Source organism: Leptopilina heterotoma, unplaced genomic scaffold, assembly GCF_015476425.1.
Source record: "Leptopilina heterotoma isolate Lh14 unplaced genomic scaffold, ASM1547642v1 Lhet_18, whole genome shotgun sequence".
Lineage (NCBI taxonomy): Eukaryota > Metazoa > Arthropoda > Insecta > Hymenoptera > Figitidae > Leptopilina > Leptopilina heterotoma.
In genome coordinates, this window is record NW_025110896.1 from 1,413,566 (window position 1) to 1,440,589 (window position 27,024).

The window sequence follows — 27,024 nt, forward strand, 5'->3', positions numbered from 1 at the left end:
TTTCACAAGTCGATTCGAATCAACAAAATCTTTTGAATTGAGAATTTTTCAAGTACTCCGTCGAGAGTGAGGGTGGTAATAATAAATGTCCCGCATTTTTTTCAAAGTGGGAAAAAAAAATTAAAACTACTTCTCGTTTTCTATTGAAGGAAAAACGAGTTCGATAAGTTAAGAAAATTATTTTTTTTTATTTTGTTTCTTGAATTTAAATATTTCTTTATGGATTTATTGACTCAAAAAAATTTTTTCGGATTTTTCTTTTAATATTTTTTTCTGTCCTTAATTTTTGAAATTGAAAATTTGTTTCGAAATTACTCGAAAAACTTTAAATTATAAATTAATCAAATCAAATTGTTTGTTTAATTTAAATATTTCTTTACGGATTTATTGACTCAACAAAATTTTCCTATTTTTCTTTTAATTTTTTTTTCTGTCCTTAATTTTTGAAATTGAAAATTTGTTTCGAAATTACTCGAAAAACTTTAAATTATAAATTAATCAAATTTCGATTCTTGATTCAAGAATCAAAAAAAAAAAAAAAGAAAGAAATCAAGAATCGAAATTTGATTAATTTATAATTTAAAGTTTTTCGAGTAATAATGAGAAAAAAAATGTTAATAAACAAAGAAATAAATAACAATTATAATATTATTTATGATTGCAGCAAATGCGAGTCAGTATGCTCATTACGTTTTCAACACTTTGGACCAGGATCACAGTGGACTTTTGAGCTTTGAGGTGAGTCTTTTCTTTTTTCATCCCTTATTCTATATATAAGAATATTTTCTCTTTCTTCCCTCGCACCTTCATTTATTATCCTGCCCAACCGTTTCCTCATACTCACTATGGTTTTAGACTTTATTTACTCCTCTCTCGTATATATTTGCCATGTAGCCTTTCCATAATGCCAAGCATCATGCCACTTGTACGTGAGTTGAAACTGAGTAAATAATTTATAGACTACACTGGATATTATTAGCATACGCAAACAAAAGTAAATATCATTTTCTTTAAAGCTCACAATTTTCTTCACCAAGTTTTTCTTTTTTTTCTTTCTTTTTCTTCATTCCTCTTTTTCATTCCTTCTTTTTTTCTTTTAACTATATAATAACAAACTCTTCCTTTGTTTACACTACTTTCATTGTATTTCTTTCATTTCTTTTGCTAACTTTCAATTTAATTTTCTTATTAGCACACTTTTTAATCAAAAACTTTTCTTGTTAATTCTTCACGTTACTCGATTTTTATATGGGGAAAAAAATATAATACCTACACAGTAAAAATTATTATTAACTTTATTACTATTATTATTATTATTTTATTACTGTTATCATCAAAAAATTTTAATTACAGTTTTTCAAAAGACTAATTTTTTTCATAATTTATAAATTAAAGTATCAAAAACTTGAATATTTATTCAAGTTTAAATAAATATGTAAATTAATAAATTTATCATTTTTAAACATAATTATTTAAATATTATTAGTTTTACAACAATTAAAATCTTGAAAAACTTCAATTTAAAAATCTACCGAATAATTATTATTCTAAAAATTCATACCTATAACGATTCTCAAATTCAATTATTTTATTAAAAGTTTTAATTTTAACTGAAATTCATTTTTAAATCAATTAATGTTCGAAAATTCTACGAGTATTCAATTACATAAATACAAAAATAATTAATTATTTCTTAAAATTTACGTCACACGTAAAGAATTTTATCAAAAATTTTTAAAAATAATTGAATTCTTTAGAAGAATTTTAAGAAAATTTTTAAAAATATTTACATTTTTCGAGATATTTATTATAAATAATATTAAAAACAATTGAAATCCTACAAAGAATTTTATTATTTAGGAAAATAATTGAATTATTAAAACTTGTTTAAATAATTGAATTCATGTGAAGAGTTTTATTAGTTTTGAAAATAATTGAATTCTTACGAAGAAATAATTTAAAATTTTTTTAAATAATTGAATTCTTGCGAATAAATTAATTAAAAATCTTATTAAACAATTGAAATTCTGAGAAGAATTTTATTACTCATGAATATAATTGAATTCTTGCAATCAATTTTATTTGAATTTTTTTGATGATTTGAATTCCTGCTAAGAATTTTATTAAAACTTTTTTAAATAATTGAATTCTTGTGAAAAATTTTATTATTTTTGAAAATTGTTGAATTCTTGCAACGAATTATATTAAAATTTTTTAAAATATTTAATTGAAATCCTGAGAAGAGTTTTATTAGTTTTGAAAATAATTGAATTCTTGCGATGAAATTAATTCAAATTGTTTAAAAAATAATTGAAATTCTGCGATAAGTTTTGTCATTTATGAAAATAATTAAATTCTTGCAATCAATTTTATTTGAATTTTTTTGATGATTTGAATTCCTGCTAAGAATTTTATTAAAACTTTTTTAAATAATTGAATTCTTGTGAAAAATTTTGTTATTTTTGAAAATAGTTGAATTCTTTTAACGAATTATATTAAAATTTTTAAAAATATTTAATTGAAATCCTGAAAAGAGTTTTATTAGTTTTGAAAATAATTGAATTCTTGCGAAGAAATTAATTAAAATTTCCAAAATTAATTGAATTTCTGAGAAGAATTTTATGATTTACGCAAATAATTGAATTCTTGCAATCAATTTTATTAAAATTTTTTTAAATATTAGAATTCCTAATAAGAATTTTATTATTTATGAAAATAATCGAATCCTTGCGAAGAAATTGATTACAATTTTTTTTTATTAAATGAATTTCTGAGAAAAATATTACTACTCATGAAAATAATTGAATTCTTGCAATCAATTTTATTTACATTTTTTTAAATATTTGAATTCCTGTTAAGAATTTTATTAAAATTTTTTTAAATATTTAATTGAATTCTTGAGAATAATTTAATGAATTATAGAAATAATTGAATTCTTGCAAAGAATTTAATTAAAATTTTTATATTCAAGAAATTTAAATACAATTTTATTAAAAATATTACAATTCTTAGAAATAAATTTTATTAATAGGTATTAAAATAATTAAAAATAATTAAAAATAATTAAAAATAATTAAAAATAATTAATTTCTTTTGGTGAATTTTGTTATTAAAATTTGTTTAAATAATTGAATATTTTTAAATCAATTTTAATAAAAATTTGGGAAATAATCAATTTCTTTCAAGGAATTTAATTACTATTTTATTAAAAAATATGTGAATTCTTATAAAAAAATTTTATCAAAATAATTGATTTCTTTTGGAAAATTTTATAAAAATTGTATTTAAAATAAATGAATTTCTGTGAAAATTTTTATTTTATTTATATGAAAAAATTGATTTTTTGGAATCAGGTAAGAATTTCATTATTTGCAAAAATAATTGATTTCTTGAAAAAAATGTTCTTAAAATTCGTTGAAAATAATTAAATTGTTTCAATGAATTTTATTAAAATGTTTTGAATTGTTTTTAAGTATTTTATTAAAATTTTTTAGAATAATTTTTTTATCTCAACTATTAGAGGCTTTAAAGTAGTGCCAATTTACAAAATTTGAATAAATAAATAAAAAGAAAATTTATTCATTACTTATTATTATTATTATTAAATTTCGAAAGAAGAAATAATTATTCCAATTATTATTTTGCTATCTCAGCAATAATAGTACAGAAATAATGATACAATACTGAAAATTAATACCAAAGAATTGATAAAATAGATATCATGTGATAAGTATATAATAATGAACGATGCACATCGATATCTTTATTATCGCGATAAATATGAGAATTTCCGCATTGCGTGCAAAAAGGCACTAATTTTCTCTCCTAATTATGTAATTAAATAAATCCGCAGAGCAAAATTATATATAGTGGCTGGTGAATTAATGACACACAGCCAGTGACCACCCACACACATACACTCTATACACCAAAAATACCAACGCTATATTAAATGTTCAAAGTGTGAGAGAAGAAATGAGCGCGATTTATAATTCACGGTTGAAGAAGGAAAAAAATTCTTTTCACACTGACACTTACAGATTCATAAAAATTATTTTTCTCAAGTAAATGTGAAATTCTTTTTTTTTTTTTCTTGTCCTCGCGTCTTAAACGTGATTCCGTTCTTCAAAGCTTTCTTTTTTTTGAGAGAGAGAGAGAAAGAGAAAGAGGAAAAAAAATAACGACCACCCTGGGAATGATAAAGAAAGCCAACAAGAAGTACCCTCTTAATTAACCGAAAATTTTTATATTACTTTTTAAACTTGCGGGATGAAATATGGTTTTTTTCTTTGCTTCTTAAACCATTTTACATTTCTTGGTTGCATTTCCCTGCTGGATATTAAATAGGAAAAAATATTTTCAGGGGAATCTTCTTTTACGTTTTTGTGTTTAATTTTTTTTTTCCTTTTTCTTGAAAGATTATATTTTTTAAAGATAGATTAATAGAATTCATAATTATTGAGGCATTTGACACATTTTTATTTCTTTTTGCTTCCTCATGAGGAAGCTTTGCATTGGTGACGATTTTCAATTTTTCAAAAGAAGGTTATATGGACTTATTTTCATCTAAAACGAATCGATTGATGTATACAAAGTATATATTTTATCAAAATTTATAAAATTAATAAATTTTTTTCTTTTTTACAAAAAATTCAAATTTTGTATTATTTTCATAATTTATTTAATATTAATATTAATATTTTGAAATGATTATTCTATCATAAAATAGAAGGAATTGGCAAATGAAAGTGTAAATTTCACCAAATATTTATACTACAACTTATAAATGATTTATATAATTTTATTTTTAACAAATCTTCTAGACGAACCCTTTTGTACATAGTTTTTCAAAAGTTTGCAAAACCGCAATTTTTATATATTGAGGAAGCTAATTGATCATAAAATGAACAACTTGTTTGTATAATTTCTATTTTCTATTCAAGATAGCAAAATTGGCTTAAAATTTTCCATTCAGGGAAATATATTTTTTAATAGAATTATTTTTTCATATAATTTTGTAAAGTAAGTCATAATGATTATATCTTCGAATACATTTTCTTTCTATACTTGTTTATTTGTTTACTTTTGCTTATTTGTTTATCCCGTTGTTTGATTATTTTTTGTTTGTTTCCTTTTTATTTAATTATTTTTTGTTTGTTTTATTATTGTTATTTATTTTTTTATTTATTTTTTTATTCATTTGTTTCTTTATTTGTTTGTCTGTTTTTTGTATCTTTGGTTGATTTTGGTTTATTTGTTTATTCTTTTGTTTCATTTTTTTTGTTTTCTTGATATTTTATTTTTTTTATTTATTTGTTTTTTTATTTGTTTGTTATACTTATTTTCTTTGAATATTTTTTGTTTGTTTCCTTTTTATTTTATTATTTTTTTATTGTTTTATAGTTATTCTATTTGTTTCTTTATTTGTTTGTCTATTTTTTTTCTTTGACTGATTTTGGTTTATTTTTTTATTTGATTATTCTTTTGATTTTCTTGTTATTTTATTTATTTTTTATTTATTTGTTTCTATATTTTTTTGTCTAAAAACACAATTTTTGTTTTTTTAGTTAATTTTGGTTTATTAATTCGTTTTTTTCTTTTGTTTTTATTTATTTCTTTGGTTGATTTTGGTTTATTTGTTTGTCCTTTTGTTTCATTTTTTTATTTTCTTGTTATTTAATTTTTTTTTATTTATTTCTTTCTTTATTTGTTTGTCTATTTTTGTGTCTTTGGTTGGTATTGTTTTCTTTGTTTGTCATTTTCTATGATTATTTTTTGGTAGTATTCTTTTTATTTCATTTTTTCTATTTATTTGTCTGTTTATTTTTTGTTTGTTTCTTTATTTATTTGTCTATTTCTTATTTCTTTAACTGATTTTGGTCTATTTGTTTGTTTCTTTCTTTGATTATTTTTTTGGTTTTCTTGTTATTTTATTTTTTTTATTTATTTGTTTTGTATATTTGTTTATCAAAAAACCCAATTTTTGTTTTTTTAGTTAATTTTAGTTTATTTATTCGTTTATTTCTTGTTCGTTTTTTTCTTTTGTTTTTATTTATTTCTTTGGTTGATTTTCGTTTATTTGTTTGTCTTTTTGTTTAATTTTTTTTTCTTGTTATTTCATTTGTTTTCTTGGTTCTTTATTTGTTTGTCTATTTTTTTTGTATCTTTGGTTGATTTCGATTTATTTGTTTGTTATTTTCTTTGATTATTTTTTATTTGTTTTTTTATTTCATTATTTTTTTGTTTGTTTTATTGTTATTCAATTTTTTTATTTATTTGTTTCTTTGTTCGTCTATTTTTTGTTTCTTTGACTAAATTGGTTTATTTGTTTATTCTTTTGTTTGATTTTTTTGTTTTCTTGTTATTATTATTTTATGTTTTATTTTTTTTTTTCTTATTTTGTTTTTTTATATATTTGTCTATTTTTTGTATCTTTCGTTGGTATTGTTTTATTTGTTTCTTGCTTGTCACTGTTTATTTATTCGTTTATTTTTTTCTATTTATTTAATTTTTTATTTTTATTTATTTTATTTTTTTTTATTTGTATTTTTTTTGTACTACAATTTGTTTGTTTCGTTTGTTCTTTTGTTCACATTTCCAAAAAACATTAATTTTTATTTCCCAACAACACCAAAAAAAAAAGAAGAACTCACAATCACCATTTAAATTTGTATCCAATCTTTCCAATTTTCTTTTTATGATTTTCCCTGAGTTTAATAAAGTTTCCGTCACACAAATATAGGCGAAAAAAAATTCTATTGACACACATGGTGTCCCTAAAGGGTATTTTCCCTGAAAGTGGATGATACTTACGGATTTACGACTTCACATAAAGCTAAGAAATATATCCCAACGTATATATCCCTGAAGGGTGCGATATTCGTCAAGAAGGCTGAAAGGTCCAATCCATTTGTTATACTCATAAAATATTGTCATTATATCCCACTTTTCTATTTTTTCCGGTCCTCTTTTTTTTGGCTTTTATTTTTTTTCTTCAAATAATTTTTTGAAAAAAACAAAATTTTTGGTCAAAAATTATTTTTCCGAAAATAAATGTTTTATTACCTTTTCATGTATAATATCAACGAAAATTCATATAAAATGAAGCATTAAACATTAAATAGCAAAGTAATTAAAACAAAACTCTGTGTCTCTTAAAACAATGTACAATGTCCCTTTTGAATTATATAGTTAGCAATTAAAATTGACCATTAAAATTATATTTGAAATTAAAATTATACTTGAAATTAAAATTATATTCGAAATAAAAATTGTATTTCTCATTGAAATTATTCTTAAAAATATCGTTTTATCTTCTTTAGACTAGAATTTCAATTACAAATTCTAATTTTTAACTTACAATTTTAATTCTTTAATTATATTTTAATTTTTAAATTTTAAATTTCGCATCATTTTTGTATTTTTCGAATAGCAATTAGTCGGTTTAATTAATTATTTTATTTATTTACTCGAAATCACCATTAATTAAATTTACAATTTTAAAGAACTTTCGTCGAAATGTAAATTGATCTCTCTAAATAATCCACTGAGGCAGTGGCGCAGTGATTTTGGCGAGAGAGAAAAAAGAAAAGTATTTTGAAAGGAGGGTATTTGGGAATGTAAAAAAAGAGCGGATAATTACGACGTGACGTAATTAACAGGAATTGTACTTTGTATAATTAGCCCCTCCAAACTGCGAGAGGTTGTACTCTTTTTTAATCCGCGATAAGGTTTGTGCACTCTCGCTTAATTAGGATCAACCTTAGTGACTTTACTCACGCTAACATTTCAATATTTTAATTGGAATCGAAGTAATGGTCACACCTGTTGTACCTCATGTGCAACTGTTGATACAATATTATAATGAAATTATATTATTTAATATTAAACGAGAAAAATAAATTATTACCCACTGCTATTAACATACAAGTAATAATATTTTAATAACAATAATTAATTCATACAAAATGTAAAATTAAAATTTTCAATTTTAATCAAAATTTAATTTAATTTTTTTTTTTACATTTTATTTTTTATTTATTTATTTTTGTTTATTTTACAATTATTTTTTTTATATTTATATTCACTTTTATAAATTTACTGTATCAAAATTTATTGTGAAAATATTTTATAGTGAAAAATTAAAAATAAAAGGAATCAAATAATTGTTTATTTTAATTTGTTTCTTAGTATTTTAATACGAATTTTAGAGACTTTCACTTGTAATTTACAAAATTAAACTTTTTTTTTATTTTTTTTTTTTTTTTGTAATGTAGGCTTCATTTGTACAATATACGAGCGTCATCTTGTTAGCTCATTTTATCCGTTCATTGCGAATTCAATAGTCGACGAGTTTATAATCTCATTACAACACGAAAGGTGAAAAGTGCAAGCACATCGTATTCGATTGCACACTATATTTTCTATGTTGAAAAAAAAGATAACTCCAGATAATAATCCACAAAATTAATTTCTTTACAATTAAAATTAAATTAAATATTCTTAAAAACAATTTTTTATTCCTCTAAAACAGTTATTTTTGTATAAAAAATAAATTTTATGTTTCATTAAAAATAAATTAAATATTCTCAAAAAAAAAATTTTTTATTCCTCTAAAACAGTTATTTTTGTATAAAAAATAAATTTTGTTTCATTAAAATTGTGTAACAGTACTTTTATTAATTAATATTGTAATGAAGATGAAAATAAAAAGCAAAAAAAAAAAAATATAAAAAATAATATAAAAGATAATAAAAATAATAAATATAAATAAATAAAATAATAAATAGAAAAAATAAAATAATAAATAAAAAAAGAAATTATGAAACAGTACTTTTGTTAATTAATATTGTAACGAAGATAAAAATAAAAAGTAAAAAAAAAATAATATAAATAATAATAATGAAAATGGTAAATAAAAAAGTTATAAAAAATTAATATAGATAATAAATATAAAATAGAAAATAAAGAAATAAATAAAAGACAATAAAAAATAGGAAATAATTAAATTTTTAAATAACCCCGACAAAAATTTAATTAAAATTTTAAAATCCACGCATTCAAGAAAAATTATTATAGAACAAAAAAAACGGTAATTTAAAATGACCAGTTTATTAAAAAGATGAAAAATAAATTATACACTCGTCAAAAAAAAAAAGTTTATAGACGCGAGAGATTTATTGACAACGCTCTACATTGAAATTTAATTAATAAAATAAAAGCATTGGCTTGTATTTTCAAATTCTACTATGTGCACTTTTGCCTCAAACGCCAAATAAATACAGAGAGAGAGAAATATTGATTTTCGATAATTTCAAAATAGTATCTGCAAGTTTATAAGATAAAGTTACACAATGAATAATAAATTAATACAGAAATAATCTAATAATAGTTCCAACTAAAACATCCTCATTAAATGATGAATAATAAATTAGTACTTGTAATATTCTACTAATAATATAATACATTATATAACAATAGACATTTATTTTCAATGATAAATTTAGAATTACTATTTACTTGATAGCATTGCATCTGTTTAGTAGTGATTATCGATTTATATTATTGTCTGGTAAATTCTAACTTTTCATTGCTAAAGTACAATTAAATTCTTTTTATGGAAATATGTAATGTATAATTTAATTATGTAAATTATCAGTCTGAATAACTAATTAATATTTATCACTTATCTAATTATTATTTGTCTGTTAATATTATATGTATGTCTATTAACTAATTATTATTTCTCAATTAACTAATTTTCATTTCTCAACTAACTAATTATTATTTTACAACAAAAACATTTTTTGCATTTTAATTAATTATTGCAGATTTCGAACACGATAATTAATTTTAAAAAAGTAGCAAAAAGTAGCTAATTTTATGCAAATTCTAATTTAAATAATTGAACTCCTGAGAAAATTTTATTATTCATGAAAAGAATTCAATTCTTACGAAGATTTTTACAAAAACTTTTTCAAATAATTGAATTCTGTTTGGAAATTTTATGAAAATAGTAAATATTGAAAATTATTGAAAAAGCATTTTATAATTTAAGGGCATTTGAACCTTGATGACGTTACAGTTTGTGCAAAGCATGTGTGACGTCATCAAGGTTCAAATGCCCTTAAGAAAATAATTGAATTCTTGTGAACTGCTTTTATTAAAATTTTTTAAAATAATTGAATTTCCAAAAAGAAATTTATTACTTTTAAAATTAATTGAATTTTTATTTATGAAAATAATTGAATTTTGCAGAGAATTTTATTAAAATGCCTCAAAATAATTGAATTTCCAGGAATAATTTTATTAAAATCTAAAAGAATAATTGAATACTTTCATAGAATTTAGAATAAATATTTTTTAACTAATTGATTTTTTTAAGGAATTGAAATCAGACTTTTAAAAATAATTACATTTGTCGAGCAATTCATGTAAAATTGTATTAAAAATAATTGAAATCCTGCGATTAATTGTATTACGTACGAGAATAATTGAATAGTAGGTAGTAATAAAAATTTTATTAAAATTTTCAAAAATAATATTGAATTCCTGGGAAGAATTTTATTATTTATGAAAATAATTGAGTTATTGAGAAGAAACTTATAAAAAATTTGTAAAAAATTGAATTCCCATGAAATTTTTATTATTTATGAAAATAATTCAATTATTGCGAAAAATTTTATTATAATGTTTAAAAAGAATTGAATTTCTGTGAAAAATAATTAAATTTTCGGGAATAATTTTGTTATTTATCTTTAATAATTGAATTCTTTCGAAGAATTATTTATGTAAATCATTGAATTCTTGTGAAGAATTTTATTATTTATGAAAATAATTGAATTATTGCGAAAAATTTTATTAAAATTTTAATTAATTTAATTAATTAATAATTAATAATTTAATTTAATTAATTTAATTAATTTTAATTAATTTTTTTTTTTTTAAATAATTAGATTTCTTTTAAAAATTCTAATATTTTTGTAAATAAGTGAATTCTTTCAAAGAATTTTAATAAAACATTTTTTTAAATAATTGATTTTTTCGAAGAATTGAAATTAAATTTTTAAGAATATTACATTTCTCGAGCAATTCCTGTAAAATTCTATTAAAAATAATTGAAATCCTGCGATGAATTTTATTATTTATGAAAATAATTGAATAGTTGCTAAGAATTTTATTAAAATTTTCAAAAATAATTGAACTCATAAGAAAAATTTTATTATTTATGAAAACAATTGAATTATTGTGAAACATTTTATTAAAATTTTCAAAAAGAATTGAATTTCTGTGAAAAATTTTATTAATTTCGAAAATAATTGAATTCTTTATAAGAATTTTACAAACATTGTTTTAAATAATTCATTTTTGCGAAATATAATAAATATTATGAAAATTTGTTTGTAAATAATTAAATTTTTGTGTAAAACTTTATATTTTTTTAAAATAATTGAATTTTTGAGAAGAATTTTATTCTTTATGAAAATAATTGATTTACTGCGAAAAATTTTAGTAAAATGTTTAAAAATAATTGAATTTCTGTGAAAAATTTTGTTATTTTTGAAAATAATTGAATTTTTCGGCTAATTAATTATAAATAGTAGGTTAAAAATAATTGAAATTCTTCGATGAGTTTTATTTTTTATGAAAATACTTGAATTCTTTGTTAGAATTTTATCAAATATTTTTTCAAATAATTGAATTTCCATGAATATTGTTATTATTAGTGAAAGTAATTGAATTATTGTGAAGAATTGTACAAAAATTTTGTTAAATAATTGATTTTTTAGAAATTTTTTTGAAAATGCTGTTTTAAATTAATTGAATTCCTGTGGGAATTTTATTTGTATTTATGAAATTAATTGAATTTCGGATGAAGTTTATGAATTTTTTTTTAAATAATTGAATTATTTTGTGTAATTTTTTTGAAAATACTAGATATTAAAAATAATTGAATTTCGAATATTTTTTGAAAATAATTGAATCGTATTAAGGAATTTGATAATAATTTTTGAGAATAGTTTTTTGATTTCTAATATTAGCGAATTTAAAATAGTATGGAAATTATTAAATTCTAAAAATATTAAATCTCAAAATGTTCGTCAATATTCGTAATTCAATAATTATTTATAATCAAATTTAGGGAGTTTGACAATTAAAAACGAATTTTTAATATCAGAGATAAAATAATTATTTAATTAAAAAGCAATAAAAAAATTGAGATTGCTTTTTAATTATCTAATTATTATTATAATTATGAATTGTAATTATTAATATTATAATTGAATGAAGGAAAATTCTTGTCATTAGCTGGCAATTTATTAATGAATGTGAATTTTGAATCTAATAATCATATATATATAAATACTATTTCGATGGCGCTTTGAAAGAAGAGAACAAAATGACTCGTTGAATAAAACCTTTCAATTTGCGCGGATTTTGAAAGCTTATCGCTTGGATCATGTGATATTGTCATTTAATCGAATTTCATGATTGTCATTGAGGCAGCAATATCCACTATAGAAATACCTTGATTCCGATACTCGATTCTCTTCTAGGACTCTTTGGATAAAGTTACTAACAAAGCTCTCACACTAAGCTCCTCAACATAATCACATAGCATTTTGACACAACACCGAATATTTGCTTTTAGCCGCACTACAGACCACTTACTATTTTCCAAAGTGTGGAAAATTTCTCTATTCACATTAGTTTCAGAAAAATGCGAATTTTATTAACTTTAATTATTTGACTATACAATAAATAATTATTTATTTATTGTAGTAATTATTTGACTACAAGAAATAATTATTTATTTATTGTAGTAATTATTTGACGACAATAAATAAATAATTATTTCTTGTAGTAATTATTTGACTACAAGAAATAATTATTTATTGCAGTCAAATAATTATCAAATATAGTTAATTAATTTATTCACCAATTTCATCATTGTTTCCTCCGGCCAATAACTATCCCCTCCCCTAATTTTTTGTTCTCAAGCAGCAAAAAGTTTAATTTAATTAAAAACTTTGTAAGTTCACGTGAACTTTATTGTTTCTGGAATTAATTAGAGAAATGAGAAGGTCGAACTGCTTGTTTCTCTCGAATTGCAAAACTTTTTTTTTTCACGCCTATAATGTTAATTTGCATCAAGGAAAATGTAAAAAAGTTGTATTTTATTTTTTTTTAAATCAAACATCAACTTATCGAATGCAAACAACTTGAAAGTATAATAAATATACTTAAGGGAAACTTTTCTAACTTTTAAAGCCAATGTTTAATGAATTAACGAAGTTTTTTGTTTTATATTATATATAAGCTCTGCATGTGAAAGTTTCCAATTGACGGTGCAGTGAAGGAAATTTATTGAACTGAGAAACTTTCATGAACGTTATATATATGTATATGTGTGTATATCGTTGATGGTAGGTTGAAATTAAATCAAATTACTGCCTTACAAACTCCTGATGGAACATTCCTGAACTTAAGGACAGTATACATGAGAATGCTCTTTCATCATTTACACCTTGGTCCGGATACAACCTTCCCATGCAAATCACAGACTCGCGCACCATCATACGATTTACTTCATTGTCAAAGAATATTTCTATATATATACACCATTAGAAGGTATATTCTAAAAGCGAAGCAGTATTTTCACTAAGAACATCTCTGATAGAACTTTGTCGAATTTCTATCAACAATTCGACAAAACTTCGAAAGCTGCGAATTTCCAGTACAATACCAGACTTCGTATAATCGCTAATAAATTTTCAAAAAATAGCAAAAAATAGCTTTCAAACTAAAAAAAGGAGTAAAAAAAGTAGCCATCGAAAAATTAAACTTGACGACCAAAAAATACGTTTTAAATTTAAACACTTAAATACTGACAAAAATAACATTCTACATTTTTTTCTAATTTTTCCTAATTTTATTTTCATCAAAAAAAAAATTTACTTCTTTTCTTATCCTGCTAATAAATTGAATTCCTGGAGCGAATTTGTTCAACGAATTTGTTAAATTCATAAAAGAATTTAAATATTTACAAAAATAATTTAATTCTCGCGAAGAATTTTATAAAAAATTTTAAATTATTCATTTCCTTCGACTGAATTTATCCAAATTCTATAATTTAAATAATTGAATTCCTGAGAAAATTTTATTATTCATGAAAAGAATTGAATTCTTACGAAGAGTTTTACAAAAACTTTTTTAAATAATTGAATTCTGTTTGGAAATTTTATGAAAATAGTAAATATTGAAAATCATTCAATTGCAAAAAGTTTCTAAAAATAATTATTCAATTTTACACATAATTCTATTAAAATTTTTCGAGAAAAATTCAATTATTTAAAAAAAAATTTAATAAAATCGTACACAAAAATTTAATTATTGTCAAAAATAGTAAAAATTCCACAGGAATTCAATTATTTACAATTTTTTAATTGTTGTTGAAACATTTGCTTCGTTTATTTTTAAAAAAACTTTGAATTTTATTAAAACAATTGTTAATTAAAAAATTGAAATAATGTAAATTATTCCCTTATGAAAATTGAAAATTTTTTTACAAAAATATTAAGAAACGGGAATATGTAATGTTTTTTTTTCTCCCAAAATAAAAGAATAAGTTTGTGAACAATATTGTTATTGAGAAATAAAAATTATGCATAAAATGGGTATTTATTTACTATTTCTTAAGCATAATTTTTTAACAAATTTTCTATTTTTTATGAAATAAACAAGAGAAAAATTTGCATAATGTAGATCAGACAAACGAAATTTGTTATAAAAAAGCATATTATAAACAAAATGGGTAAATTTTTCATTTATTATTATCATTTTTTTTAAATTTTCTAATTTCTAATATTATTTTATTATATGAATCATGAAAAAATACCTAAATATTTTCGATTTGTTAAAAAAAAAATTTTTTAAAGAAAAAAAACAATAGAATACATAAAAACTAACTTCGCAGGTGTGGACAGAATGAAAAAAATGAATAAGACGATTATTATAGTTAATAATTAATAATTAATAAAGGACAGTTTGAAGTACAGTTATTAAATTTCATTTTAAATATCGACTGAAGTGTGTGAATGGCGTTGTAAAAAAATATACATATGGGCGAATCCACGGAACCGTGTGATTTCATGTTACTCCTCATTTAAACAATTTTTTTTAACATTATATAATTTTTTTTAATGTCAATGTCTCTTAGATAACATATATAACAGAATAGTCAAATAAAACCATAATTTGTATAATCTTCATGTTAAATAAAAAGTCATATGTGTACTTAAAAAATTAAATTTGATTTATTGTTACTTTGGGCTTTTCTTCGACTTAAACGTGTATAACTTTTTCAGCGTAAATTAAAATCGTCCAAGAAAAGTTGTAAATAATTCTTCTAATATTCTAAAATCTATTCCATATCGAAAGAAATATGTGCTCCTTTATTAAAACTAAATGGCAGCAATTCAAGCAATGTTACTCCCATTTTTCAGTAACAGGAAGTCCAAGGTTTTCTTCATTTTGTGCTTTTAGCGGTAATGCAATTCTAATTTTTTTTTAATGAGCTTATTCCTTATGAAAAAATGAATAAATTTAGACCTTACTTAACCGTGTGCCTTTAAAAATAAAGATAATAAAACAATAATTATGTCTACACCTTCAAACGTGAATGATTATAAATTTATACTTTTTTTAAGGGCACACTTATAGCTTAAAAAATAATCAGTTGAAACTTTGTGTGAACGGTAGATATTATTATAAATATTCATGATTCTAAATGCTAAATATGTATTCCAATTAAAACATTTTAGAAATATTAAATATAAAAATGTTGTGGAATTTTCATCTTTAAAAGACTCGATCTCATAAGTGTGAATATATCAGTTTTCAATTATTGGAAGGTCGATATGTTTGTTTATATTCAGAAATGTCAATTTCTAGAAATACGGGTTAGAAAATATTTTTCACAATGGTAAGCAAATAATCTTTTTGATTTTCAATTTAAAAAAGTTTTAAAAAGTAAAATGTTAAGAATATTTTATGAAAATAAAGATTTTGAATTGTTAAATACGTTATAATTTTATTGTTTGCACTTTAAAACTCGTAAAAGAAATATAAAATAAATATACAAATAAACAATCATTCCTATTGAAGTAAATTATAAAAAATAAATAAAAATAGGTAAAAACATTTGTAAAAACTTTCTACTTAGAAAAATCGACTAGAATATAATTGATTATTATACATATTTCAGTTGTCTTCATTTGTTTTTTCAGTTCAAAAATGACATCTTGCCAATCAAAATTTCAATATACTTTTTTAATTACAATGCTTTCAGCAGTAAATAAAAATGATTCACGCACAGAAAATTTTGTTCTTGAATAAATTTCGAACATATATATATATCTAAAAATAAAAAGTGTGCTTGTAATTTAAAAATATTTTTATTTTTATGTTTAAATCGCACGGTTCCGTGGATTCGCCCATATTAAGTACTAATACATATAATTATAAAATTAAATAGATGTCAGTGGAGATATTTCTCGCGAGAATGTTACTAATTGTTGCTTCTAATCCACTGATTGATGTGAAAAATAATGGCGATTCAACTAGTAAAGGTATCACCGACTTTGGAAAATTAGATCCATCTTGCGAGAGAAATTTTGTCGCTCACAAATTGGAAGGTATAAAGGAAGATAAATTTTATTATGGTGAAGCACTTTCTTTCAGATGGAAAGAATCACTGAAACTTGATGAGCAAACTAGATTATATGTAATTATATTTTATATATATTCTATTTCATATAATAAAAAGTTTATAAAAAGAAAAAAAAAATGAAAAATATCATAGAGGCAAAAATTTTATTTTGAAACAGAACTTTTTTTTCCCCAGGTTTTTTTTTATAGAGAAATCTTTTTTCCAGAAATAAAAAATTTTTAAGGTAATATCAAGTTTAATTTTTTAAGAAAATATTTTCTGATTTATTAGGGACGAATGATTATGAAATATGAAGATAACAAATATGATGAAGTTAACGTTTTCTTTACTCTTTGTGAACCCCGAGGAAAAGCGGCTAATTTTGATGCGGGAAATGCCAAATCAGAATTAGCGAGAGAAATATTTTTCTCTGCTTTTATCCGTCCGAATTCAAACAAGTTGTGGGACTGTGTCGAGGAAAAGGTAAATATAGAAATATTAGTTTTAAATATTACGAATATTTAAATTTAAATATTTAAATATTTGTAAATTTATATATTTGTTTTAAATATTATTATTTGAATTAAGAGTTTACGAGTTTACTCATTTTTAGCCTTTACGAAGCTTCCAACGGTCCCTATGGGGGGGGGGCCGTAAGATTACCGTTGCTACGACAATACAAACAGCAAACAAAATTTTTTTTTTTTTTTTAATTTTTCTTCATTTAACAATAATAATTCACCATTTTTTTTCTTTTATAGAGATAATTGGTATATTAAAAAAGAAAAAAATTTTTAATAAATTTTTCTTCACATTTCAGACTCTTAGTAGGGTAGGCGATAAATTTTTCTGGGAACGGGACTTAAAGGATTTTATTCATTGCGATGCAAATGCAACAATACGATTTGACTTATATTCAACAGTTAAGGCAGATTGTGGAATTGGCGGTAGTGGCGAGTCTTTTACTACTAATGCATTTCGTGTTTTGTTTAATGTATTATTCGATAACTGTGATGGTAAAAAATATGACCAATTCAAAGGCCTTCCCAAGGGAATAATTAATCAAGCAAAATTAGTAGCGTCTAAAATAATTATTGACGAAGTGGCTCTTAATCCAGTTATTCTGTAAACAGTTATGTTTTAATAAATATATCTTTTAACTGTGTACATAAATATTTTTTATATTATTTTTATAGAATAATATGAATATAATAAACATTAATCGAAAATCATCATTTAAAAATCCAAAATGGGGAACAACAGGAATTTTTTTTTTTTTTTATTTTTGCAAATAATTGATTTTTTACAAAAACTTTTTTTATTTTTGAAAACAATTTGAATTTTTACGAAAACTTTTTTTTACTTTTGAAAATAATTGAAATTTATTAAAATTTTTGAAAATAATTGAATTTGAAGACAAATGAAAACTTGAGAAAAATTTTTTAAAATTAATTGAATTTTTGACAAGAATTTTATTAAAATTTGTGAAGATAATTAAATTTTGTCTGAGGATTTTACAAATTTATAAAAATAATTCAAATCTTTACGATAATTAAAAAATTTTTTTTTATAATATTTGAATTTTTACGATAACTGTCTTTTACTTTTGAAAATAATTGAATTTTTGAAAAAATTTGTATTACTTTTGAAAATAATTGAATTTTTCAAAAAATTGTATCACTTTTAAAAATAATTGGATTTTATTAAAATTTCTGAAAATAATTGAATTTTATTTAAATTTTTGAAATTGAATTTGAAGACAAATGAAAAATTAAAATAAATTTTTGAAAATTATGTGAAATTTTGACAAGAATTTTATTAAAATTTTTGAAGATAATTACATTTTGTCGAAGGATTTTGCAATTTATAAAAATAATTGAAATCTTTACGATAATTAAAAATTTTTTTTTTTGAAATAATTGAATTTTTACAAAAACTGTTTTTTACTTTTGAAAATAATTGAATTTTTGAGAAAATTTGTATTACTTTTGAAAATAATTGAATTTTTCAATAAATTATATTGAAATTCACGAAAATAATTTAATTTTAGGAAGAATATTTTATTATTTATAAAGATAATTTAAATTTTAAGTATAATTTTAAACAATTTTTGAACAAAATTGAATTTCTGAGAAGAATTTTATTAATTATGGAAATTTAGACAAAAATTTTATTAAATAATTTTGTTATTTATAGAGATAATTGCAATCTTTACGATAATTAAAAAGAATTTTTTGAAAATAATTGAATTCTTACTAAAATTTTTTTTTACTTTTGAAAATAAAATTGAATTTTTGAGAAGAATGTTGATATTTGTAAAAAAAGAAATAAAATCTTGATGAAAATGTCTAACAATTTTTTAAAAATAATTGCATTTTTACGAAAACTTTTATTACTTCTGAAAATAATTGAATTTTTGAGAAAAATTGTATTACTTTTAAAAATAATTGAATTGTGCAAAAAATTGTATCACTTTTGAAAATAATAGAATTTTATTAAAATTTCTGAAAATAATTGAATTTCAAGTCAAATGAAAAATCGAAAAAAATTTTTGATAATTAATTGAAATTTTTACAAGAATTTTATTAAAATTTTTGAAGATAATTAAATTTTGACGAATGATTTTGCAATTTATAAAAAAATATTGAAATCTTTACGATAATTTAAAAAAAAAATTTTTGAAAATAATTGAATTTTTACGAAAACTTTTTTTTACTTTTGAAAATAATTGAATTTTTGAGAGAAAATTTGTATTACTTTTGAAAATAATTGAAATTTTATCATATTTCAAATATTGAAACCTTTTAAAGTTCATCTATTAATAAAAATTGTAAACGCAACTCTTTTAAAATTCAACTAATTTTGAAATATTTAAGTAAAATTATTCATTAAATTATTTATAAGTAATTTTAATTAATTAAATAAATTTTATATTAATCAAACTTAATCCAGAAATTAAGAGAAAAAATTCAATGACGACAACAAAGTTTTTCCTGGTCAGTAAGTGCGGAGAAAATAAGGAAAACTTTAACAACTGCGCTTTCTATAAAAAATACGAAAAAAAAAATTCAACTCTTGTATCGTTAAAAAGCATCTTCAGAGTTTTTACATTCAAGTGCACCTGCTTTTAATGTTTATACTCCTTTGCAAAGGAGGGTCCTTAAATAAACATTTGGTTTTATTACGTTACAATAGAATTTTTCAGGCAAAAACGTACAATAAAACTCAGAATAGAACAAAGCCATCATAACCGTAAATTAAAAATACAAAAATCTTTTCCAAAAAACAAATTTTTGAAGGCGAAACTTGACTTCTATTAATCTTATTTTATTTTTTTATTATTATTCAGTAAATTAAATTTTTCAAATAAACTTCATTCAAATTTCAATTGAATTTAAATTTTTTAAATAAAATTTATTTAAAGTTCAATAAAAATTAAATTTTAAATAAGATTTATTTAAAATTTATTTGAAATTCAATTATATTAAATTAATTAAATTAAAAAAAGAACAATTTAAACTAACACTAAAAGAAACACCAAAACTAATCAGTCACCAATTTTTGATAATTTAATATTATTTACAATTTTTGATCGCATTAATATTAAGAATAACATTAAACAATTTAATAAAAACAAATAACAAATAATAATAAAAACAACTTAACAAAATCAATTAATTCCGAATATTTTTTTTTTTGCTATCAAGTGACCTAATAAATATGAATCACATTAAATTTTTGAACTAAGATAAGTGTAAAGTGGATAATACTAAAAGATAAATGCCATTTGGAATTATCCTCTAAGGGCTTTATTATACTTTTCATAAATCCATCTATAAAGGTACCGCAAAGCTTAAACGAACAATCATTGCTTTCGATCGACAATTCAAAGTTCATTAGTTAGTTACCAACCTCCTAAACCTACATTCAAAATCCCCTATCAGAAGCTAACATCACTAAATCCAAAGCTTTCATTGAAATCGAAATTCCTGAAAATACAATTCATTCTCTCAACTAAAATTCTCGACCCAGTGACTATGAAGGGAGTCTTAAAATAAAAATGTAAAAAGAATTTTCTTCAAATTTAAAACAATAAAAATTATTTTCAGTTTATCAATTAATTTAACAATATTAACCCTTTTCAAAATTCAATTATTTCTAAAAATTCACACTATAACTCTTCTAAAATTCAATTATTATCTAAAATTTTACCTGAAATTCATTTTTTCATAAATTTTTATTAGAAAATATTTCGAGAATTCAATTATTTGCATACAAAAATAAATAATTTATTCAATAATTGAATATTTCTTAAAATTGAATTTTTATTAAGAATTTCATTAAAATTTTAAAAAATAATTGAATTCTTTCAGTAAAAAACAATTTTAAGAATAAATGCAATTTTCTATCATTATATTGAAAATTTTATAAAAAATAATTGAAATTCTGCGATAAGTTCTGTTATTTATCAGAATAATTGAATTTTAGCAACGAATTTTATAAACAATTTTCTTAAAGAATTGAATTCCTGGTAAAGAATTTTATTTGTAAAAATAATTGAATTCCGGAGAAAAATATTATTATATATGAAAATAATTAGTTTCTTGAGAAGAATTTTATTCAATTTTTTTTTAAATAATTGAATTTCTCATAATTTTTTAAAACTTTTTGAAAATAATTAAATTCCATTAAGAAATTTCATTAAAAAATTGAAAGTAATTGAAATCTTACAAAAAATTTAAAAAAATTCTTTTTTAAATAATTGAATTACTATGAAAATCAAAATTTTTAAAAATAATTGAATTCTTTCGGTGAAATTAAAAAAAAATTAAGAATAAATGCAATTTTCTATCATTATATTTAAAATTGTATAAAAAAATAATTGAAATTTTGCGATAAGTTTTGTTATTTATGAAAATAATTGAATTCTGGCAACGAATTTTATTAAAAAATTTTTTAAAGAATTGAATTCCTGTAAAGAATTTTATTTGCAAAAATAATTGAATTCCGGAGAAAAATATTAATATTCATGAAAATAATTAATTTCTTGTGAAGAATTTTATTCAAATTTTTTTAAATAATTTAATTTCTCAGAATTTTTAAAAACTTTTTAAAAATAATTAAATTCTATCGAGAAATTTCATTAAAAAATTGAAAATAATTGAAATCTGACAAAAAATTAAAAAAATTCTTTTTTAAATAATTGAATTCCTGTAAAAATGTTTATTTTTGAAAAGAATTGAATTCTTGGGAAGAATTTTATTAAAATTTCTTAAATAATTGAATTGCTTTGAAAAATTTTGTTTTCTTCTAAAATAATTGAATTCTTTCGAAGATTCTTACAGAAATTTTTGACAATAATTGTATTTCTAGGAAGACTGTTATATTTTACGAAAATAATTTTATTCTACGACAAATTTTATTATTTTTCAAATTTATAAAGCATTTTATCAAACATTTCTTAAATAATTGAATTCTTAAGAAAAATTGTATTGTTTATAAAAATAATTGAATTCTCAAGAAAAATTTTATTATTTATAAAAATAATTGATTTGTAGCGAAGAATTTTATTCAATTTTTTTTTTAATTAATTGCATTCCCATAAAAAATGTATTATTTGTGAAAATAATTGAATTCTCAAGAAGAATTGTATTGAAAATAATTGAATTGTATAGGAAAATTTTATTAAAATTGAAAGTTTATTAACTAAATCTTGTAAAGAATTTTGTCAAAATTTTTTTAAATATCAGTATTTTTAAAAGAATTTTATTTAAATTTTTCGAAACAATTAAATTTTTCAAAACTATTGAAAATTTTTTTCAATTCTCTGAATATATTTGAATTCTTTGGAGAAACTTCATTAAAAAATTAAAAATCATTGAATTGTTGCGAAGAAATGTATAAAAAATTGTTATGTATTTTATTATTTTATTTATTTTTATTTTATTATTTTTATTATTCCTGTGAAATTTTTATTAAATTCTTGTTTTCATTTTGATTATTATTTTTTCTAAATATAAGAGAATAATTTTAAATAAAAAAAAAAAAATTCTTGTCAGTGAAACAGTATACATAATTACAGATTACAAAAGGAAAGGTAGATAACAAATTTTTTTCCATTTAGAAATAAATTAATGAAAGGAATGATTAGTTAATTTATTGTATAGCTAAATTAATAAATAAGATTTGAGATCTTTATTATCTGAACAATCATTTCCCATTAGAACAATAATTTAATAAATTGATGTTTAATTTATTATCATACGCATATATATGTATATTATTTTTATGTATTATTTACTATTATAATTATTACAATTATTTGATAATTTATTATTCACGTGACAGTGATTTATTTATGAGGCAATATAGAGATTCCTGAGAAAAAACAGAAACAAAGATCTATCTTGACGTGTGAAGAACGTAAATGCTGGTAGGAAAGTTTGTATCCCGTCTTGTAAGTAAGATTAAACGTTATACACGTGCAATGTTCACTTTGCTTATAACAGTTCAACTGAAATTTCATACAAATTTTGCATTTTAATGCAACTTTAAATTAATTAAATTCTAATGTAAACAAAAAAAAAAATTCAAATTAATTAAAATTTTAATTAAAATTATGTTAAATTAAATAATAAATTTAAAATAAATTAAATAAAAATTAAATAAAATTAAGTAAATTTTATTTTATTTAATTAAAAATTAGCTTCAATTTTTTTTCGTCGTCGATAAAAAAATTTTTAATTTCTATCATAGATTAAATAAATATTTTTCTAAACTGAAAGTCAAAATAATATAAAATAACTAAAAATTGTCACCATTAATTTTAATGTCAAACAAATTTTTAATTCTTTGTTTATCGAGAAATAAACTTGAAAATTTTAATTCGAAGCAAAAAGAAAAATTCTTCTTAACTAAAAGTTTGTAATATATGAAAAATAATTTTAAAAAATACCTTTCCGTGAAAAATTTATTATTGTAAACTATGGACATTGAATTTAAGAATTTCATGCATTGGGGCAATTCATAAAACGAGTGATATACAGTTTTGCATGGAAGAATATGATAAAAAGTGATAAAAAAAAAATACTATAAACGAGTTTACCTGCTCGATATGCTAATCTCCGATATGCGAATGTATGCATCATTTTCGTATGTAGATGCAGACAATTTTTTACCAAGGTGGCCATAGCCATCAGCACAATATGATGAAACTCGAAAATTAGATTCTTTTCGAGAATTTTTACCCTCCAGAGCAGAGCGTTTGTTAATATAAACAAAAATTACCATAGCAAATATGAACATGGAAGAAAAATCCAAAAATGTTACTATACGAGTCGCTACTTTTGAATAATTGATCGTTAATAATAATAATAAATTATTATTATTATTATTATTATTATTATTATTATTATTATTATTATTATTACTACTATTATTTTTATTTATAGTAATAAATAAATAACAATTGATAGAAATTAGTTAATAAGACTTTATAGCAATTAGTTAATAACAATTAATAACAACAATAATAAAATTAACAACTATTAGCAATTAATTAACAACAATTGTCAGAAATTTATTAACAACAATTGTCAGCAATTAATTAATAACAATTATTAGCAATTAGTTGTTATTAACTTATTGCTAATAATTGTTACTGATTATTATTGTTTTGCTAGTAATTAATATTAATTAACTGCTAACAATTGTTATTAATTATTTATAGCAATTAGTTAATAACAGTTAAATAATTTATTAATTACTTTTTGTTGACAAGAAGCAAATTCTAAATATAAAAAAAAAATTTTTAAAACTAATTGTTTACTAAAAATAAATAACTTCCCAAATTCCCAATAATTATAAAAGAGGAATAAAATGAACAAAATTTAAATTTTATAAAACTAAATTAAATCAAGTTAGTGCGGACGATGAATCGTTAATGATTTATTTTTGTGTGAATCTAATTTAGAATTGGAATTACAGAACTCGAGTATACTACTGAAAATAGAATTGCAAATCTCACTCGAATTCTCTCCAAATTGACTCATTGCATATTTATAAGGCAAGTTTCCATATTTGAAAATAAATCATTAAATTAAGATACATCAATTTTACTTATATTGTATAAATATATATATAAATTTCAAAATTCAAACTAAACCCCAGTGACATTGTTAATGATATAGTTTGGCAATAATCATTTCTCAATTTCTATATAGTAAGCGTTTAGAGTGCTTTGAAACTGTAAACAAACAGAAACTAAAGGAAATTTCCATAATAATTGGAAAGTAGAGAGGAGTGGATGTCGTTTGATCGAGATTTCCATACTATTGCCTCGAAAAGCGAGCGGGGAATTTTTATATTTATTTGGAAATATTTCTCAAGAATCTGCTCCTTGTGCAGGAACATTTCAATATTCAATTATATATTCAAATTTTTTTTTTCTATATTTTCTTTTTTATTTGTATTTTACTTCTACAATATTTCTACTTTTACATTATTTTTTTTATTTGCATTTGATTTTTATATAACTTTTATATTATTTTTATATTATTTTAATTTTATTGTTATTTTACTTTTATTTTATGTTAATTTTATTTTTATTTTATCTTTATTTTATTTTTATTTTATTTTTATTTTATTTTTATTTTTATTTTTATTTTTATTTTTATTTTTATTTTTATTTTTATTTTTATTTTTATTTTTATTATTATTTTTATTTTATTTTTATTTTATTACTTCCTCATAGAGGAAGTATTGTAATACCGAAATTTTTCGAGTTCGATTTTTTGACATATCTTTATGTTATTTGACCTCAGGAGTTCAAAAATGACATTTTTAAAAAATGTCTTTCCTTATGTGTGTGTGTGTGTGTGTGTGTAAACATCACATTTTCATAAATATCTCGAAATCATGAAGAGCTTTTGGGTTGAATTTTTTTTTTAAATTGTAGATCTCACCTGTAGACATAAAATGAGAGTACTTTGAGATAGATTAATAAAGTTTAACTAAATTTTTTTTGGATTTTTAATTTTGCAAAAAAACGTTTTTTGCCTATAACTTTAAAAAAATGTTAGGACACCTATAAATGTTTTTCCATAATTTTGTAGAGTTTTTTTAGACGCATCTTTTGAGCCCTAAATGAACATTTTTCGTCCATATTAAGTATTAACCGAAGATATTAAACTTTTAAAAATTCAAAATATTGGAAAATAAGACTTTTTTGAAAATTTTGTTAAAAAATGTAGAAGTAATCTTAAAATTATCGTTACCGACTTGTAGAGCTTTAAAAAACGCTTCGATTGATCTATTTTTGAAACTGATTCGATAATAAATTTTGAAATTATTGGTATTTTAAAAACCAAAAATTGTGGAAAATGACATTTTCTTAACTTTTTTGTTTTATTTATTTTCTTTTTTTTATTGTTTTTTTTTGTTTTAATTTTTTTCAAGTTTTTATTGTCATATTTTAATTTTATTTAATTTAATTTTGTTTTGTTCTACTTTTATTTTTATTCTATTCTTATATTTTAATCTTTTTTTTACTTAAAATTTTTTCCAAATTTTTCCACAAAATTTACCGATATTATTATAGTTCTTCTATATTATTCTACTACTTTTCCTACTGATACGGAATATTGCTAATTTCCTATACACATATAATATTTCGAAGTAAATTTCTCAAAGCAATCAATTTAAATATTCATGGAATATTTTATAAACATATATGGTACCTCAAAGGAGTTTAAATGTTATATTTCGTTATATGAAACATAAAAAAGCAAAAATTTTTTAGCACTACTTTAGTAGAAAATAAATTAAAAATATTAATTAATAAATATAAAAATATAATTAAGAAACATAATTAATAAATATAACTTAATAAATAGAACTTAAAAAATATATAACGATTTTACAATTAATTATCTTGTTAATATGGATTTTTAGCCGACTAAAGCTTGGAGTCACTTGAATATTTAATTAAAATTTACGTCTAATATTAGTATTCAATTAATATTTAATACCTATTTAAATTTAATTAATATTTAATATTAATATTTAATCAAATCCCAAAATCCGAATCAGTAAAAATTAAGCCATTGATTTACAATAGTAAATATAATAATTCTTTGTAAAAATTCAATTATTTTCATAAATAATAACATTCTTCGGAAGAATTCAATTATTTTTATAAATAGTAAAATTAAACCAAAGTTCAATTATTTTCAACAAAATTGTAATAAAATTTCAAAAAAAACTTCAATTATTTTCTAAAAAATTTTTTAAATTCCTTCGAAACAATTTAATTA

General features: G+C 20.4%; 2 protein-coding genes across 4 annotated transcripts in view; one reads left to right on the forward strand and one right to left on the reverse strand.

Moving 5' to 3' along the window:
- Positions 1–27,024, forward strand: part of LOC122499936 (Kv channel-interacting protein 1-like) — a 464,957-nt gene that overhangs the window by 422,309 nt on the left and 15,624 nt on the right. Inside the window, exon 7 of the mRNA XM_043608540.1 lies at positions 665–738. Coding sequence (XP_043464475.1) covers positions 665–738 — 74 coding nt within the window. The remainder of the gene's footprint in view (positions 1–664; positions 739–27,024) is intronic.
- The window catches only part of LOC122499935 (protein farnesyltransferase/geranylgeranyltransferase type-1 subunit alpha), a 76,561-nt gene that overhangs the window by 13,557 nt on the left and 35,980 nt on the right, over positions 1–27,024 (reverse strand). The gene's annotated exons all lie outside the window — the stretch shown is intronic.